This window comes from Watersipora subatra, chromosome 11, assembly GCF_963576615.1.
Source record: "Watersipora subatra chromosome 11, tzWatSuba1.1, whole genome shotgun sequence".
NCBI lineage: Eukaryota > Metazoa > Bryozoa > Gymnolaemata > Cheilostomatida > Watersiporidae > Watersipora > Watersipora subatra.
The window spans coordinates 10,739,219-10,759,421 of NC_088718.1; the positions used below are offsets into that span (position 1 = coordinate 10,739,219).

Here is a 20,203-nt window from a genome sequence, read left to right on the forward strand (position 1 = left end):
ATATATTATATCTTATACAATATTTAATCATATATTTTGTAATTTATATATTATATAATATATCATTAAATATATGTAGTACATAAATATAATACATATTGCTATTTCGTAATATATAATATTATTATGTATATATATATATATAATATGTAAGTATAATACGGTATTATAATTAGGCATTGGCAAAAAGAAAAAAAATTGTGGAAAAACAGCGTCATGTGCTGAATGTGTAGTTAAGAACTGGCAGCAAGATACCCTTCTCCATCTAGGGTAATCAATAACTTCCAAATCACAATTTATTGAACTATTTGCAGCGGCCCATTAGTTGGTTCACCAGTGAAATACGTACCGTACTTTTTGAACTATCAACCGCTGCATTTTTCTGATGTTTTGAGCAATGCGGCTTATATAAGGGTGCGGCTATTTTGTGGTTTTTTCTTTCACCGCTAGGGTGCATTAATCGGAATCCCCGGTTAATGCGTCTCTAGCGATGAAAGAAAAAATCGAAACAATGCCTAACGGTACTGTTCCGTTAGGCACTGGGTTACAAAGCGTCATTTAATACTAAACAGTGCCTAACAGCCCTGCTCCATTTTAACTAGCAAATTTGCTGCCGTATAAAAATCACCATCTTGAGATCTGTGGCTTATACAAAGGTGCAGCCAATGTATTGTTTTATTATTGTTTTTTCTTTAAAGTAAAGCAGATGCGGCTTATATAGGGGTGCGGTTAATAGTTCAAAAAGTAAGCTACAAACTTAGCTCATAGTTTTAAGAGGTTGCCAGGTAGCAGCTGAATCCAATCATTTGGTATCAGTAGATGGAAATAAAACAAACAAAGAAGTTTTATTAAATTTAAATGTGTAGTTTAAAAAAAAATTTATTACTAAGATCATGGGACTGAGGCCTGAAAGCTTCAAGTCAAACAGCTTGGGGTACAATCATTCTGATTGGACAATCATTTATTAGCAAATCCATTATTCACATTATTTCTCCTCAAACAGTTGAATTTATTGTGATTTAAAATGTAACAAATGAGCACAAACTTTTTTTGTCAGTATTAGGAGATGCTGATTAATTGCCTTTTTCCAAAGTGTATTGATCATTTCCTTTATACACCCAAATCATTTACAACTGACTTTTTGTGTTATTGCAAACTGCTAACTTTGACGCTTTGCTTTTGATGTGTGAAAATGTTACATAAGCGAACATTCACCCAACTGTACTTTTTTGTCTTCAAACAACTTTTGTGGAATTCAGATGAAGCCAATTTTCTGGCGAGCGCTTTTTTCGCATTTTTAGCCAAGAAATCGTTTGATCTCCGTTCAACACCCGTGAGCAATGACTTACTTGTAGGTTAATGACTGCATTTTATTGGCACATGAAATTGAGTATGGAGCTCAGCACCGCCTACTTTAGTGGTAGTTTTATTAAAAGTTTTATTAGGAAGCATTAATAAATGTTAGATCATAAATTATTATATTAGATTATAAATAATATATAGACAATTATAAATAATTAGAAGTATTAATAAGTTATTTATACTGAATCGGGTGGCAATGAGACTGGAGCAGAAATAGCTCGCATTTCTGCTCCAATGCTTTAATTTCTGAGTTTGGCTAAAGGTCATGAGGTCATCTGCGCGAACTTCGATTGCAATAGTCAAAATATTCGCTATCCAGAAGCATCATTTCAGCTGTCATGTAGCCAACCAATAACTGTTTGCAAATCAGGCAGCCTGCAAGTGCTTGTACAATGGTTTGTTTGACTTAAATCAATTGTAAAGATTTGTTTTTGCAGCCCATGACTGAACGTGTCATTTGCATATTAATCATGACCTAATTTATTACTCTAATGCATGTATCGAAATAACACTCAAGCGCTGCATATTATTTGCCGGCTAGCTCTATGGAGACTCGAGTTATCTAGTAAAACGCCAAAACTTTCAAAAGGCCATTAAACCTTATTTTTAACTCACAAAAATCAGAGTTTTTTGTTCGTTATTGCATTACGCCAATTTTCAAGTCTGTTTTCAAAGCAACCACTCACTGATTCTCTTGTTTGCCAAAGAATGTATGAAGCCACATGTTTCTCTGTATGATTACAGCGGTGCATAAATAGCACTTGTTCCAAATTGACTAGCTTGAGGCGCCGTTTATGTAACTGAAATGAAACAAAATGCTATGTGATACAGTTGTCTGTCAGACAAATGCGTTTGGAAATGGCATGTCACATACATATATTAACATTCATCTGCTATATGCCTGTGTTAACATATGCACTACATAAGTTAACATATGTTAGCGTATGTATAATTTATGTTGATGTATGTTAACGCAGACATGTAGCAGGTGAATGTTAACATAAGTATAACATCAGTTAACATAAATCAGCATATGTAAAACATGTGTTAATGTATGTTAACACAGGCGTGTAACAGGTGAATGTTAACATAAGTATAACATCAGTTAACATAAATCAGCATATGTAAAACATGTGTTAATGTATGTTAACACAGGCGTGTAGCAGGTGAATGTTAACATAAGTATAACATCAGTTAACATAAATCAGCATATGTAAAACATGTGTTAATGTATGTTAACACAGGCGTGTAACAGGTGAATCGCAGCACTTTAGCAAGTTCAGCATTCAGCTTCGTATTCTGATTTCAGTCAACTATAAATTAGGATGTGCTTTTTGTTACTCGCTTCATCACAGTACGCATGTTCAAGTATTGCTAACTACACAGTTCCATGTTTATTGTTCATATAAGCATTCATATCGAGCTGTTGTTATATTTCTAACATAGTTGATAATAGAAGGCTTTGTGTTTTTTAACGCATTATTTAATGAAATTTACTAAAATTAGTAAGAACTAGTACACTGGCAGTCAAGTGTGCCATGAAGGATAGTCGGGTGTGTCAATAGAGTACAGAGAATAAGTATGTGTACACTTATTCACCAATGCCAAATATGGCCAACTGGTGTAAATGTTATAGTTGGGCTGTGAGACTAAATGTGGAGAGTTTTAACCCTGTTTGATGTAATATTTTACATAGCCTCAAACCATGGCTTCAGACAGACAGACAGACGAACAGACGGACAGACAGACAGACAGACAGATGAACAGACAGATGGATACGGCTCTTACTATAGTAAAGATTGAGTTGTAATGAGACGTGCTGATTTTGATATATTGTTTGAAATGCTAGACAGCAACCAGAGATACTCTTAAATCTTTGGCCACTGCATACTCATGGAAATCACCTACAATAACAACACATCCATAATTGTATCGGTAGTGAAATTTGATTTCTTCACCCTTAATAAAAAAGGAGCTAAGGTTCTACAAGAGCGTTAGACATAAAATGGAACAAAAGTAATACATTGTTGGCTAACAGTATGTTGCCAGATAGTCTGGCTTATAGCCTAGTTACAACAAAAATGTGAACTTGTTTTGTTCAATTTTGTTTATAATTGTTCCCAGGGAATTCCCAGGGTTTCTATCATTTACAATAAGATAGCCTGCAGGTGGGTGTTTAAGAAGCTGGTTCTAAGAAACCAGACAGAGTTTTAAAGTCAAATTGTTTTAGCGACATGGCAGAAGGTACGGAGCATATGTGTCTGTGAAGTTTGGATGAGATCGGAAAGAAATGTGGATGTGCATAGTGTTTATGCAGACTAACAGACAGACACAATAACAAAGTGGAATTTATTAGTTTTTTTCGGTAAAAAGGGACATGTCAGTCCATGGTTGGAGGTTGTGGAAAAAGATCACATGTGCAGGAATTGAACTCTCAGCATTGACCTATGTATCCCAACACCATAACATCTGCACCAGTCCACCACATTAGATAGTGCTGAGTACTTGTGCAGTTGGTTATTCTCTGTGCTCTATTGACATAATCTGACCATCTGTCAAGAGACTGCCAGACTACTGAAATAGTAGACAAATTGGCCTGCTGTCTGCTTTATCCTACCAATAGAACCTCAAACTTCATAAAAGAAATATACTATAGAAATATATATCATATATACAAGGTTGAGTTTTACACCACTCTACTTGTATTACAAGAACCAAATAAAAACTATAGCCTGTTGTTCTAGTAAATTGCATTTGCTCCTGGGACCTTGTATACTGACAAACTGCTATATTCAGAGCTTGAGCTCATCAAATGACATGATAATCCTTTAGATGAAACCAAACTGCCTCAAGTCCAAACATCGTTTTAAACCATTTATAAAGTGTGGGTTAAGGCAAAAATTTTTCAAGCAGTTAAACAGAACAAAGACTGTTCGTTATCAAATCCACAAATCAGCAGCATATTTTGTGCCATTACTCGGGTTGCCTTTTGACACAGCAGAGTGTTATGTGGTACTACCAGATACAAACACGGAAACTCCAAATGATTTCAGCAATAATGCGAAATCTTTGGAGCTTCTCCAAGGAATGTTTATATTTAAAAAATATCATATGCTAGATAAGAGCAATCCCTCGAAGATCGAGTATGACGTCTGCAGAGGCTGCGCGTGTTTTTAAGAACAATGTTGCACTAACAATGGCTCTGAGATCGTGGCTGGACATATCTGAGTTCAAAGGGAAGGAAATCTTGACAAGTGCAGACAGGTTCAGTTGTCTGAGAGAAATTTAAGGTTAGATGTCATTCCTGTCACCACTGGTGGCCTCCCATTTAAAATATTGCTTTAGAATTGAAACAAGTAGGTGACATAGTTTTTTTCAAGTTTTGATTTTTAGTTTGAAGAAAGCTTAATTTTATTCAACAAAAACTAAACACATAAGCCTGTTACAGGTTGGTACTGTTAAACACAACCACAATAATGTATTAATTCATCTAGATTGGCCTCTAGGAAGTTTTTGCCATTGTTTTAGAAGAAATGAAGATAAATTGCTTGCCGCAAATACAGGCTGTCGAAATCTTTCCATTCACTTTGCTATTATTAGCCTGGCTAGATGTCGAGTCTAGCAGCCACGCATGTTCTCTGTTGTCAGTTTTTAAATTAGTAAGAAAAATTAGAATTGAAGACAATCGGTTTCCTGATGAACATGCGCAAACTCTTACGTATTTACATAAATTAGAGAGACGACAAGTGTCAAGTCGGGTGCGAAACTGACGCTAAAGGGATTTAAGCCAATCAGGAAATGACTAATCTTTATAAATAGCTGGCATTTCTTCCGCTTACTTCGTTCCAAAATTTTAACAAAAAAGGAAAAACATGAATGATTATAATATGAGAGCTGACCAACTTTCTTTTCAAATATGGTCTGTATTACTTCTATCAATAAAACAAGTAAATTGCTATCACTCTCTCGTCGTTGTCTATTGAAATCTGTCTCTTTAAACACTCTCTCAGGAGTACCAATGATGTCTAGAGAGGTCTACTGTTATTTATGTATCCAGCTAAAGACTTTCGGTGAAGGCTGATGTTTTACAGCACTTAAGTTAAGCAAAGGATATTGCTCATACTTGTCGATGTTTTTAGGACCTTCTGTAAAGATTTGTTACTGGATAGAAGATGGCGGTGAAGCTGTAAAGTTCAATAAATAAGGTGCTCCAAAGTCAGCATTTCTTGATGGTTAGGAGTACAAGCTCTGTACACTAATCAGTAGTTAAAAGTACAAGTTCTGTACATTAGTGAGTAGTCAGGAGTACAAGTGTCATAAAATAGTTAGATGCTGGTGTTTTCTATAACCCAAACCCTACTAAATCTGATGAAACTGGCAGGTAAAGGAAACTTTACCACCATTATTTCTCAAGTGTCTGGTATTTAGTATCGTGGCTATATTAATCACTGATAATATCAGCTGCAAATCATTTCCGCTGATCAAAATCTAAAATGATCTTTCATCGTCAGTAAAGAACCAGTCCGCTGTGTGATTGGCTGCTGAGTCGATTATTGCCACAAAAGTAGGTGACACGCGCTAGTACAGAATGGAAATTCTCTTTTCCCACTTCTCCTAAAAACTTTAATATGGATTTCAGCTGAAAGGTGTTTTAGTTACACTTATATCGATATATTGAGAAATATAACAATACAAAAATGTTGTAAAGTCATCAACAAATAGGAAGAGTATTTGAAGTTATGTTTATGTACCTACCGTACTTACGTATCTACCATATTTGAATTAATGTGTAGTCAAGTTGGGTAAGCTGAAGTAAAACAGCAATTTTCATATGCTGAGAGGTGAGGAAAAACCAGAGAAACCATAATTTCTGTCACCAGTCGCCAATCCTAATTTGAAATACTAGCCTTCTAGCAACTCTAGTTTCATCTTATTGACTATTCTAAATTAGTACATTGACAGTCTAGTGTGCTGTAAGAGATCGTCAGGTGGTTCGATAAAATACAGAGAATAAGAATGTGCACAATTATTCGGAAAAGTTGGAAGGTGTTTGGCTGATTGGCGCGGGTGTTAGATTGTTGGTGCACCAACATTATGAGTTCGAAACTTGTTGAAAGCAATTTTTTGTCATAACCTTGAACAATGGACGAACAGACAGAGTTTTTATTATTATTATTATTATAGTCAAGATTTTGAGCGGATGCTGTTGAAAAATTTCCAAAATCCTAAATTCTATAGAACCCCGTCTTTCTGTATCTACATCGGTTCCTCAGTTTTTCCATCTCCGTCTTTCAACAAATGTTTCAGCAAACTGTGAGAGCTCTGCAGGTGTCAGTGTGGGAGGCTCGAGTCATTCGTAACAGATACATGCCTGTACAAGCTAAGAGCCTGCCAACGCTTATTCGTAGAATATTGTCATGGCAAGCATCGCGTGTGTTGACATGACATTCCACAGTGAAAGCTTTGCAGCCAAGTTTCTCTCACACCCACAGTTCTCTTGAAAGCATTAGGATGTAATATACAGTTTTTGCCTTTGTAGAATGAATAAATGTTTTCATAATATTTTCCCTTTGAAGCAAATCCATGTTCATACACCTGAGTTGAAAAAGGTAACAAGCAATAAAAATCTGGTGTTAATAATCTAAGTCAAAAGTAGTCATCTAAGTAAAACATAAGTCTAACTTGAAGGTTAGAATTGAACTAAATGGTTTGATGTTTGAAGCCAGTATAGGAAGCCCAAGCAATTCTTAACAGAATGGATTTACAAAAATAGAAAGAATGATTTTGAGCGGAACACATGATTTGAACATCCGTATTTCAGGTACAGGACAGCCACTATCTCTCCTGCTTGTTTACCATCAATTTTTAGTTACCAGGGTTAGAGTAGGAGTGATATTGTCTATCAACATCTGTTAGTAACTAGGGTTGGAGTAGTAGCGATATTGTCTATCAACATCTGTTAGTAACTAGGGTTGGAGTAGGAGTGATATTGTCTATCAACATCTGTTAGTAACTAGGGTTGGAGTAGTAGCGATATTGTCTATCAACATCTGTTAGTAACTAGGGTTGGAGTAGGAGTGATATTGTCTATCAACATCTGTTAGTAACTAGGGTTGGAGTAGGAGTGATTTTGTCTATCAACATCTGTTAGTAACTAGGGTTGGAGTAGGAGTGATTTTGTCTATCAACATCTGTTAGTAACTAGGGTTGGAGTAGTAGTGATTTTGTCTATCAACATCTGTTAGTAACTAGGGTTGAAGTAGGAGTGATTTTGTCTATCAACATCTGTTAGTAACTAGGGTTGGAGTAGGAGTGATTTTGTCTATCAACATCTGTTAGTAACTAGGGTTGAAGTAGGAGTGATACTATCTATCAACATCTGTTAGTAACTAGGGTTGGAGTAGGAGTGATTTTGTCTATCAACATCTGTTAGTAACTAGGGTTGGAGTAGGAGTGATTTTGTCTATCAACATCTGTTAGTAACTAGGGTTGGAGTAGGAGTGATATTGTCTATCAACATATGTTAGTAACTAGGGTTGGAGTAGTAGTGATATTGTCTATCAACATATGTTAGTAACTAGGGTTGGAGTAGGAGTGATATTGTCTATCAACATCTGTTAGTAACTAGGGTTGGAGTAGGAGTGATATTGGCTATCAACATATGTTAGTAACTAGGGTTGGAGTAGGAGTGATATTGTCTATCATCATCTGTTAGTAACTAGGGTTGGAGTAGTAGTGATATTGTCTATCAACATATGTTAGTAACTAGGGTTGGAGTAGGAGTGATATTGTCTATCAACATCTGTTAGTAACTAGGGTTGAAGTAGGAGTGATATTATCTATCAACATCTGTTAGTAACTAGGGTTGAAGTAGGAGTGATATTGTCTATCATCATCTGTTAGTAACTAGGGTTGGAGTAGGAGTGATATTGTCTATCAACATCTGTTAGTAACTAGGGTTGAAGTAGGAGTGATATTATCTATCAACATCTGTTAGTAACTAGGGTTGAAGTAGGAGTGATATTGTCTATCATCATCTGTTAGTAACTAGGGTTGGAGTAGGAGTGATATTGTCTATCAACATATGTTAGTAACTAGGGTTGGAGTAGGAGTGATTTTGTCTATCAACATCTGTTAGTAACTAGGGTTGGAGTAGGAGTGATTTTGTCTATCAACATCTGTTAGTAACTAGGGTTGAAGTAGGAGTGATATTGTCTATCAACATATGTTAGTAACTAGGGTTGGAGTAATAGTGATTTTGTCTATCAACATCTGTTAGTAACTAAGGTTGAAGTAGGAGTGATATTGTCTATCATCATCTGTTAGTAACTAGGGTTGGAGTAGGAGTGATATTGTCTATCAACATATGTTAGTAACTAGGGTTGGAGTAGGAGTGATATTGTCTATCAACATACGTTAGTAACTAGGGTTATAGTAGGAGTGATATTGTCTATCAACATCTGTTAGTAACTAGGGTTGAAGTAGGAGTGATATTATCTATCAACATATGTTAGTAACTAGGGTTGAAGTAGGAGTGATATTGTCTATCAACCTCTGTTAGTAACTAGGGTTGAAGTAGTAGTGATATTGTCTATCAACATCTGTTAGTAACTCGGGTTGACATAGGGTTGAGACTTGTAGTCAAGAGTTGCCACGAATCTGAAGCCGTTCTCGAATAATTAGCTTTGTGTTAGAAGCTTGTCAAAGGGAACGTTATAACAGCCATTGACTCAGATAATATTTACATAAAAAGGAAGAGAAATTTGCACAATGAGCCAATTGCTTTTCCTGTTGGTGAATATTATTGATAACTTTATACTTATAAGTGCACCTGTCCCTTAGAGTTTTTACGATTCAACGAAAAGCTAATTACATATATTGTCCATTGCTTACATACCCTGGCAGATTTAGAAACACTCAATAATAAATACTAAGAAATGTTGACATATCTGTGCGGTATTATTGTTGTAACATCAGATATACAAACATCACTTGTCACTTCGCTATCGCAATTTTACTAGAAACTCGTACCCTAGGAACTACGGTTATTGTCATAAGCTACACTTGCCAATGACAGTATAGCTTGTGAAACTCATTTTGGCAATTTTGAAAGAAATAGTATTAAATTTACCTTGAAGAAATATGTTTCAGGGTACTCCTGGAGCCAAGGCTGAACCTGGACTGCCAGGATACAATGGTTTTAGTGATGAAAAGGAAAAACTAGGGGTAGGCTATGCAGGAGCTAAAGGAAATGCTGGATCTCCAGGACCAGCCGGTGCTCCATGTCTAAAAGGAAATATTGGATATGGACAACCAGGTAAATGCTGATAACACTTTACTTCACTTCACATTTCTAGAAGTTTCTGTGAATTCTTTAATTTCTGTGATTGTGATTACCCGTCTCTTTCTCATACCTACAACCACCATGGTTCATTTATTGTACAGATCTTCAGAAACATGTAGTTCAAATGTTTGTAGCTCGAGAAAACGTCCTGATTCCAGTTTCTACAATTTTAATGAGAGCTGTTGTGTGTTCCTACAAGATGTTTATATAGTAGTACTTTCATAAAGTTGTGCATTCATGTATTTTAATAGGCTGTATATTGGAAAGTTTTAATAGAATTATATATAGGAGTATTTTAATAGAGGTAATCAGTATATGGAAGCATTTTAATAGAGTTATGCATTGAAGTGCTAAACATACTGTTATATATTGAAGTGTTTTAATAGAGTTGTGCACTTGAGTCTAAGCATTAACTTCCTTACTTATATACGCAGATGTTCCAGTTTGTCTTGAAGCAGTCTACTGCCGCTGTTCACACTTAGTTCTGCGCTGACCGGGCTTTTAAGAAGCTGCACATTAGAGGACCACCCGGCAAGTCAAGAATTGGAACAATTTAACTAGTCTGTGGCTGTCTTCACACATCTGTCAGATTATGGTAACTTTATCTTGGATTTGTGAGACCCTGGTTTAATTGTTTTGCATTTCAAGCTAATCTATCAATCTTAGTGACTGCAGTATTTAACCAACACAAGCATTTTAATTAAAAAAATATTTTCAAAACTGGTACGAATTTAGACGAGAAATGTTTTGTAATCAAACAACAGCAATGATTAGAGAAAAATGGTTGACCACCTGACTTGGTCTGCTATAGCTGATGCCTACAGTGAAACTTTTATCTTTTGAACATCATAGCTCATCAATCACGCAATTTGTATAACGGCTTTCTTCTGAAGGATTCTGTTCGCAATGTCTCAGTGTGAAATATGGTTGGTTTTTGATTTTGCAAATAAATTATGCACCACTTTTCCTTAGCAACAGCCGGTATATTATTCATCATGTCATGTCACCACACTTCTAAGCACGCGTTCAGAAATAAACTCCGCCTCCTTTTCGTAAAGGCGGTAACCATGGTGACGGATACATATAAAAGAGTACAAGCGTGTAAGCTCATCACTTCACACTCAGACATCCCACAAGGCCATAGTAAGTATTGTAGCTTCTCAGAGGAAGTTAAGAGGGTTTTTAAATGCTTTCCATGTAGTGAGGCTGTAGGACTTGACTTATTAAGCCTGACTGCTGTATTTTGAGTCCACAGCTGGTAGAGTACTTAAGTAGCCTTTTAGTTAGCTATCTTCATTTATCTATATTATTTATTTATTTTTACCAATTAGTGCTAAAAGAGGTTAAAATCTGCATTAGTATTTTGGAGTTATTTTACTCTTCTGGTTTAAGGTTGTTGATAAAAATGTACTTACAAATTTACAAAAAATATTTAAAAATAAAATAATAATATAAAAAAATATTTCAAACAAGTGAAAGTTATGACTACTACAGATGTTTTATAATTACAATTTCAAGTAAATAACTTTTAAATAATTTGTGTAATTTCATATTTTTAATTATTTAAATATATTGATTAACTTAGTTATTTCATTTTTACATTGCAAACTTTTTTGTTTTACAAAACGTTATCACTATTTAAATATTTTAAATTTTAATATATATTTACTATGCAGTATAAAAAAGCCATTAAATGTTGTAATATATTATTTTACATCATTCAATTTTTATTAAATAAATTTACAGCATTCATAAATGTCTGAAGTATGACCAATAACAAGTAAGGTATGACAGAACTTGGACAATGGCATATAGATAAATGCATGGGTGTCATTTATATTCTAGATGGGTGAGTCAGACAAAATTTCTCTGATGACCAGAGACTCAAAACAGACTAGCCTATGGTCCTTGGCTATAGCCATATTTGTCTTCATCACGACCTTTGTCTGCGCTATCATATTTGCTGTTTATATCATGAACAGAATCGATGCCGTAGAAAGAGAGGTAAGTTTATTGGTCATATTTGTTGTGCACAGTGCTTTCTCTTTTTGTAGAGCTATTTTTTCAAGTATTTCTATATGCAGAAATTCGTCAAAGCTAATTATAACAATAAAAACATCAATTATTGAACCAAAAAACCAAAAAAAATCAAACAAACCGCAAAAAAGAACTAATATACTAGGATTTCAAAAATCTGCTGTCATTACTCTGTGATATCATTTACTTAATTTAATTGTAGTTTTGTTAATTATTATTTATTGTTTATAGATTGTGGAAGTGAAGATTGCCAAAGGAATCACTGGATCAGCCCTAATCACAGTAAGACAGGGTCCTTTTAAAACATATTGAGTTATCTTTTCATGTATACAATAAGTAGACAACTTCCATTTAGACAAACTGCAGTACATATTTGGTTTCATGCTGTATATCTAAATTGCACCCCATATAGTGATTTGGACATCAAAGGAATTCAAATAAAATATAATTAAGCTAATTGTCTAGATTATTTTTTAATCTTTCGTTGTTTTCTTTAGCAAAATACTAGAGTGAAAAGATCAGCCAATGGTTGGGGTTGTGATGTCAACTGCCCAGTAGGTCCACCTGGACCACCTGGACCTAAGGGATCAACTGGTCCTAGTTCAAGTGGGTGGGGAGGAGCTGGACTGCCAGGTAAGTAATATTTTTAATTATTCTCGTAAGATTTTCTGCTACCTACATGTTTTTTAGATTTTTCATCTTAGACGAGATTAAAAATACCTCAAAATGATGTTTAAAATCATATTTGATTGATTGCTTTTCAAAGAGCTATAGCTAGATTTGACTGACAAGTGACTTATATGCATAGCAACGCTATAAAAAATTCATATGCTTTTCGGAGTGTATCCGCTGTTGTTGAGAACATGCATGAAGTTTGGTTATCATCCAAATTTTTGAAGCGATAACAATTTTGTCCTTGCCACACTTCCCTACACATAGATGTTGCCAAAGAATTTTGTCGTCTTCAGCCAAAAATTCTATACTGGCTAAAGCTCTACATTAATAGCAAAAGCGCACCAATTATTAAAATCATAGATCACCGAAATTGCTAAAGACTCAAGTTTTATGTCTAGTTTGAAAAAAATATATTTAACACACTGCAGTTTTATGTCCTGGACTGTATTGCCAAGGTCAACCATTTTTTTAATATTTCAGGACCCGTTGGGCCGAAAGGTAACCACGGTCCACCTGGAACTCCTGGTATGAAGGGACCTGATGGTCCACCAGGACCAAAGGGACCTCCTGGCTATGGACTGCCAGGACCTGCTGGTGAAAAGGGACACAGGGGACCTCCTGGTACCCCTGGCTACGGTACCGTTGGAGAGAAAGGAGACAAAGGACCACCAGGCTATCGAGGTTTGTTGTTTTAAATATTATGTCGCTGCTCATTGGCTGAATAGTAACAAACGTAACAGTTACATTGTACAACGTTTTAAATTTTAGGTAATGATGGAGCTCCAGGAGCCAAGGGTGAGCCCGGTGCTCCATCCACTGTTAAAGGACATCCGGGAGGACCTGGTGAAAAAGGAGATCGTGGAAGTCGAGGTGGTTCTGGCAGACCTGGAGTCAAAGGGGAGCCTGGCGCACCAGGATACGGAGGCCCCGGTGACAAAGGTGATATTGGCCCTCCAGGTCTCAATGGCTATCCAGGTGAAAAAGGAGAGCCTGGAGTAGGCCATCCCGGTGAACCAGGAGCTGATGGCACAGATGGTGTACCAGGATACAACGGCGCTAAAGGTGAACCAGGATACGGATATGCCGGACCAAAGGGTGAACCTGGAGAGCAAGGCTATCAGGGATCAGCCGGAGTGGGCGAGCCAGGTCCACCTGGAGAGCCTGGTGCACCTGGACCTAAAGGAGATAAAGGAATATCACTCTATGGTCCTGATGGTCCACCAGGTAATGCAAATCTCTAAAAAAAAGTAAATTAGTAAAAATCGCAAATACTATGAAAACAATCTGTGGCAGCGTATAACACGTTCATATTTTTGAAGGTATGAAGGGAGATGTCGGTGCTCCGGGTGAGGTAGGACCTGCTGGGCCACGAGGATACACCGGCGAAAAAGGTGAGCCAGGTACAAATGGCTATGGAGCAGATGGTGAGAAGGGCGATATGGGTCTACCTGGACCCGCTGGTAATCCTGGCTCTTCATTCGCTGGCGCTAAGGGAGACAGAGGTCTTCCAGGAGGACCAGGAGGTCCCGGCGCAAAAGGAGATCGAGGAGCACCAGGGTTAGATAGCCAGGTTCCAGGAGAGAAGGGAGATACTGGCTACCAAGGAGCTCCAGGTGGACCAGGAGCTGATGGGCCAAAAGGAGAGCCAGGAGCGCCTGGATTACCTGGATATGTAAGTTAAAAGTTATTGCTTGATAAAGTTTTAATATGGCTGCCAATTTGAAACTTACCTTGGCATTTTTAAAAGAAGAAATATTGTTAAATTTACCTTTCAGGGTACTCCTGGAGCCAAGGGTGAACCTGGAACGCAAGGATACAATGGTCTTAATGGTGAAAAGGGAGAACCAGGTGTGGGCTATGCAGGAGCTAAAGGAAATGCTGGACCTCCAGGACCGGCCGGTGCTCCAGGTCCAAAAGGAAACGCTGGATATGGACCACCAGGTAAGTGCTGATAACACTTCCCTTCAACACAGGTCAAAGTTTTTTAGTTTGAATTTTAAGAAATTTCTGTATAAGCCATTTATTTGTTCAATTTTTCACTCAGGTCCTGATGGCCCACCTGGACCTCCTGGACCCGCTGGATATGGTGCCAAAGGAGAACCTGGAATTCCAGGATACGGACATGCCGGACCTAAAGGTAGGAATCTCTAATAGGTTTAAAACATGTGATTTACACTCATTTTATGCAATAAGAAATAGTTTTGTTAAGCAGGTAGGTCAGCAAACTTGAAGAAAAAGTTAACTTTTTTTAATCTAATAGTAAGGCTTTTAATGTTTTGGGCTTCTTAAAATATTTTTTCAAGTATTTATTTTATTAAATAACAAAAAACAATCGGGCGCATTACAAACTAAGCAAGCTTGCTATATATGAATCTAGTTTTTAAGAACGGGTTTTGCTTTATGCAGGAATGCCCGGACCGCCTGGACCAAGAGGTCATCCTGGCCCAAAGTCGGAACCAGCCGGTCAATCCTGGGGATGGCAAGGTTAAGTTCCACCTGATACAACCTGTTACATATGTCTAGCACCTGCTGCATATCTGACTGAGACAGGTTCAAATTTGCTCACAATTTTCTTCCAAGACATTCAACTTCGACAGAGTAACACTGTTACAGCGATTCATTCCTCAACCCAGCGTTAGTCTCTGTAACAATGTTTGACACTTGCCGACATGTCTCAATACTTGCCGACATGTGTCATACAGGTTTACTCAGCGTTAGTCTTTGTAACACTGGTTGGCATTTGCTGACATGTGTCAACACTTGCCGGAATGTGTCATACAGGTTCGGCAACAGTGCTTAGCACTGGTCAACTCATGTCAAGCAAGAATTTTTTAGATGTTTTGCAAAGTCACTTTGTGCTGTGACGAAAATTAATTTTTTTTAGTAGGTCAGCTTTTGTGGTCTATAGCTAGAAAGTTTTGTTGTAGCTGTTACCTGGTGCGCATTCATTACAGGATAGGTTATGTACTTATTAGTAATTTCCTAACACTGGTGCGCGTAACATAATTTGTTGTTTTGGTGATATTCCTATTATATTCAGAGTTTATGGTGTTGTTTCTTGTTACTTTTTTCTTTCTGAACTTAATATATCAGAGATCACTAAACACCAATTTCAGATATTATTTGCTACTCCGTACCCTGACAGTCTGGGGCACCATGAGAGATCATCAGGTCTAATAACTACATGTACAAGTATTTTGAACTGAGAGAAAGTGGTGCAGATGGTAAATGTCCAAGTTTGAATCTTATATCATGCAGTTTTTTCCAACATCTAACAGTTGCGGCAGACAGACACAGCTTATTGTAGTGCGGATCATGGCCAAATAGTTTTGACCATGATCCACAACAGCCAAATCTGACAAATTACAAATCTACAAGCTAAAGAAGTGCATTTTTCTTTTTTATCAGACAAAACCATGCAATTATTTGTGTATATTTTAAAACAAGGCGTCCAATACAATTTTAAAAAGCTTCATTCATATACATTACTTGACTAAATAACAGTGAAGTTTTATGCTGTAATAATTATGTCTGATATCAGTGAGAAAAATGATGAGTGGGTTTTGACTTCCCAATATTATCAAAACACATTTCCTGCTACTTACAGCAACTCTTGCAAGTTCATGAAAATGAATATTTGTAAATCGTGTTCTATGATCGTTTTTCACAAAATTCATTGAAAACAATGATTCATACCGGCAAAGCAAGTAAGTAGTCTTCCAGCTAGCCTAGTAGTTATTGGGCACTTTTCTAAGCTTACAGGCGGTGACCAACTAAATGACCAGAAAAATTTACAAAAGTTTTTTCATATCAAATCTTAAAATAAATATTTTGACATGTTCTTTGACAGCCAACTTGAAATTTTTTAAACCAAATTTTAAAATAACTACTCCAAAATTATTTTTGGCAGCCAACTTGAAAGAACCACTAAAAGGCTAAAAAGGTTTGGATCTAGATCTGCCATCTGGCTGTAGCTGATGTAGATGATTTCTTCAGAAAAGATGAATGCTAGCGTATGGGCTGCACAACCCATAGAAGAAGAGTTGCAAAACTAATTAGCGTGCTAAACTAAGGTAAGGCCACACGTATCGTGTAGTTTCAACTAATCTGGGAAATTCCATTTGTACGAAATTTCTGACCTGCCACACGGTGTTTCCCCACCACGGATTCGTAAGAAACTAACTTTCAACTAGCCAATCAGAACGCGGTGATAAATTAAAACCGATTCCGTTTTAAGAATTTGCTTCAGTACAAACATGCGCCAAAGAAAACGACCTTCGACATTCAACTAACCTTTTCAACCAACCAATCAAACAACGATTCGTAGGAATTTCTGACGTTTCGTCCAATTCAGGATTCGTTCATCGTGCGCAACCAACGATGGACGAATTCGTCCAAATGTCAATTCATACGAATCGTTTAGTCCAAATTTCGCCGATTTCGGGAGAATTTTGTCTCGTGTGGCCCTACCTTAATTAGACATGCTGACACAGCGATGGAATAAGTAAAAGAAAGTTAGAAATGCAAGCGAAGAAGACAACGGTTAGCTAGTTAAAAGACACAGAGATCTCTACTTGCTGCAGTCCAACAGTTATACCATAAAGGTTCTTTGAGTCCAAGCAACTCCCATAACTTTAACTTTAGTGATATCTTATAACTTACCGTAAAAATTCATTTAATTTTTCAACCTTACCTCGAAGGAGTACATATCAGTGTCTGATAATCAAGACGAGCCTGTTGGTCGCCTGTGATAATCGAAAAGTGCTGCAAAAATTATTTGCGAAGTATTGGGTCACATGATCAGATTACGACTTGACGATCAAGCCGAAACAAAACTGTAAAGTAGCGAGCATCTATATTTGATACGAGGTCTTCGGTAAAACCCGAAGTGTTTGTCATAAACTAGTGCTACGATAGGTTTTATATTGAGCTTTTTCTTGGCCTTCCAATTCACAATAACCAAACTGTAATGACTACGTCAGAGAAATAAACAGATTCCAATTTACGGCGGCTTTTCGCTTTTTAGCTTTTACAAGCGTGTAATTGCATTTCCACATATTTGGCACCTACAACACAACAGAGTAAGACATGGTGAATCTTATGATTCCAAATAACTGTAATGTGAATTTTGTTGCAAGTCAACCTTTAAGATGAACAAGCACATGTCTGTGTGAGTCTGTATGAGTCTGCCTGAGAGCATGTATTACACGCTCGTGTGTCTAGGAGTATTACTAAGTTTTGAGATAGTTATAGTGTGGTGACACCCGGGTGCACCAGCGCTGAAGCGCCACGCGGAGCCGACAAACAGACCATGTTTCTAAAGGACGCCTTAGTAGAGGGATGATTGCGTGATGCTTTATGTCAAGGCATATGTCTGCATACGAGGCAACAGGAAAGCAAGACCTATGTGTAAGCGCATGTGCGACACTGTTGGTCACAAAGTCTGTTTCCATGGCACAAAGATCGCACAGGTATTTCAATTCTGAACAGCGACACTGAACCGCAATAGAATGACAGCGACATGGCTGTTTCCAAGATGGCATTTCAGAGTCATATGGGGGTGTGTCATTACACTATCGATATATGGAAACCTAGAATTTATTTTTGTAGTCGCGCCACTAAAAGTTAATTGCCATATTGGAGACCACCTTACTTTTATTCAATAGCAAATCACAACTCCTAGGATTCTGTACTGCTAGAATCTTTGCATTAAACAGTTTGTTTTCGGTTAGATGTACATGTATGTTACAGGCAGTTTAACCTAAAACAAGAGATGCTTTTCATCCCAATAAAAATACCGTATTAATAATTTACACATCTTTATTTTTAAGCAGTTTTACAATTTATTGCTTGTGACATTAACGGGATGAAAATTTTGCCTTCAAAATTTCTGTCAAAAAAGCAGCTCTAGGCTGTAGCTGTTTAGAGCTTTGATTTGTATAAGCTTTTGTCTAGGCTTAGGAACATTGATGACATCTCAACAACAAAAAATTTAATCTCAGTGTCCTACCAAGCAGAATAAAATATTTAAAAAAATCATGTCGTTGCTATTTGTCTTAGAATGATGACGTCAAGTGTGTATTCAAGCTGTAACTCTAGTGACTACATTATCAAAGTTAAAAGGAGCGCAGAGCGTTACAAGAAAGGTTGTCTCCTCTTTGCCAAAGACACCGACTGAGCCATTAACCGAAAGGAAACACGTGATCAAAAACAGGCGGAGTCACTGATTGGAAAGGCCACATCCGGAATGAGAGCTGACCGAAAAATAAAATTTTAACAATTTCTTTCGCATAATTTCAGCTCAGCAATTGAGAATTTACGAAGTCGACGCGTAAGTAGATCAAATACATGCTGTTTGTTTTGCAATTATATGTTGTGCTTGGTTAGCTTTTGTGGAAAATATGTATATTTATATTCGTTTATGGTAATAGCTAACGTATCGTATCCTGATAAAAACATAAAGAACATCATGGGTAGTTGAGTATAGGCAACGAAACGGTTGCAATAAGACTGGTCCGTAGCCTAACAATGTGAAATTAATATTACAGCGCAATTATGGAGGCTGTAGGATAATATTGTCCACATAAAAAATGTAGAGCAAAAAACTTTTGCAACGCTGTCTAAATGCATAAATGAGGAAGTGGATCGAAAAGATCTGCATTAACATTAATTTAGTTTTAGGTTAGAACAAATAGCATTGTTATTGATTTTAGTCAACTAAAAATACAAGATTGGTAGGGGTCTACTGCCAAATCTTTATTATTTTTGTTTAGCCATTACCTGTGTACATTCACGACAAAACGTCAATTCTTAACGTACATTACTATGACAGTAAGATTGTCATGCAAGACGGGGGCAATACATTTTAGGAGTGGTTGGGTTAAAAAGTAAAAAGAGAAAAGAATGCTGGCTGCGAAGGTTATTATGGATATTAAAAAATTTTCGTTTTAAAATCTTCGCCAAAACTAAGGATTCATGTAATTAACTACACTTTCGGCCAATCTAATAGTATATGAATATTATTTGAATTTTGCTGTTAGAAATTAAGTTCACCACTGACACCGTGATAAAATTTTATACCCATCTACCTTCATTTGGTATACCAGAAATGAAGATTTAATTTTTGAGCTCCTGAAAATGTTAGTAACACGAGTAATCAGTAACTGTAAATAGATGTCGATAACTGATTTTTAACGCATTGAGCTTCTTTACCCACACCACTTTATTATGTGTGCTCGCTGTATTGGTTGCACTCGACTGTTGAATGTTCCATTAAAGCAAGTTTGCACTTGTATGCTAAGAACGGCATAAAAACAAGTGTTTACCCCCTGCTAGAAAATGCCAATAAAAACTCCTTCTCTAAATAAACGCTGAAAACTCAGTATAAAATATTTACAGAAATATTGGAAACGGCCTAAAATTTGGTCAAGATCTATCATTTGGTGACAGCTCGGATTTGGAGATGAATGTGAATCATGATCTTTCAACAATTATTATATAGGCGCACAGTTAAATGCTGTAGCTATTGCAGCGCTACGCCCAAATTTACTGTATAGCTTTTTAATACATGTCCTGGAAAATTCAAAATGATAATTAGTTGGTATTCAATGTAAGACATCTCTATGTATTATTAATGCTGACAGTAAGGATAATGTTGCAGGGTAATTACACAAGTAAATATCCAGGCTTAAGCATTTTATATCTTTCTGATATACATGTGTCAGTCTATACCGCAATAGTAGTTTGTTCTTATCTACTTTCTTGGTCCTTTGTTTTGACCTTTGT

At 36.7% G+C, this 20,203-nt stretch overlaps 3 protein-coding genes across 3 annotated transcripts in view; all 3 read left to right on the plus strand.

The window, feature by feature from the left end:
• LOC137407815 (collagen alpha-1(X) chain-like) overlaps positions 1–9,690 on the plus strand; it is a 14,708-nt gene extending 5,018 nt beyond the window's left edge. Inside the window, exon 3 of the mRNA XM_068094195.1 lies at positions 9,514–9,690. Within this exon, the coding sequence (XP_067950296.1) occupies positions 9,514–9,690 (177 nt within the window). The remainder of the gene's footprint in view (positions 1–9,513) is intronic.
• LOC137408758 (collagen alpha-1(III) chain-like) overlaps positions 1–15,528 on the plus strand; it is a 340,292-nt gene extending 324,764 nt beyond the window's left edge. The window contains exons 2-10 of the mRNA XM_068095342.1: positions 11,552–11,710; positions 11,975–12,025; positions 12,241–12,376; positions 12,899–13,099; positions 13,187–13,642; positions 13,738–14,090; positions 14,194–14,359; positions 14,463–14,555; positions 14,825–15,528. Of these exons, the coding sequence (XP_067951443.1) occupies positions 11,552–11,710; positions 11,975–12,025; positions 12,241–12,376; positions 12,899–13,099; positions 13,187–13,642; positions 13,738–14,090; positions 14,194–14,359; positions 14,463–14,555; positions 14,825–14,907 (1,698 nt within the window). The 3' untranslated portion in view covers positions 14,908–15,528. The remainder of the gene's footprint in view (positions 1–11,551; positions 11,711–11,974; positions 12,026–12,240; positions 12,377–12,898; positions 13,100–13,186; positions 13,643–13,737; positions 14,091–14,193; positions 14,360–14,462; positions 14,556–14,824) is intronic.
• Positions 15,529–18,648: 3,120 nt separating this feature from the next.
• Positions 18,649–20,203, plus strand: part of LOC137408243 (USP6 N-terminal-like protein) — a 51,712-nt gene continuing 50,157 nt past the window's right edge. Inside the window, exon 1 of the mRNA XM_068094671.1 lies at positions 18,649–18,749. The gene's annotated coding sequence lies outside the window, so the exon portion shown is untranslated. The remainder of the gene's footprint in view (positions 18,750–20,203) is intronic.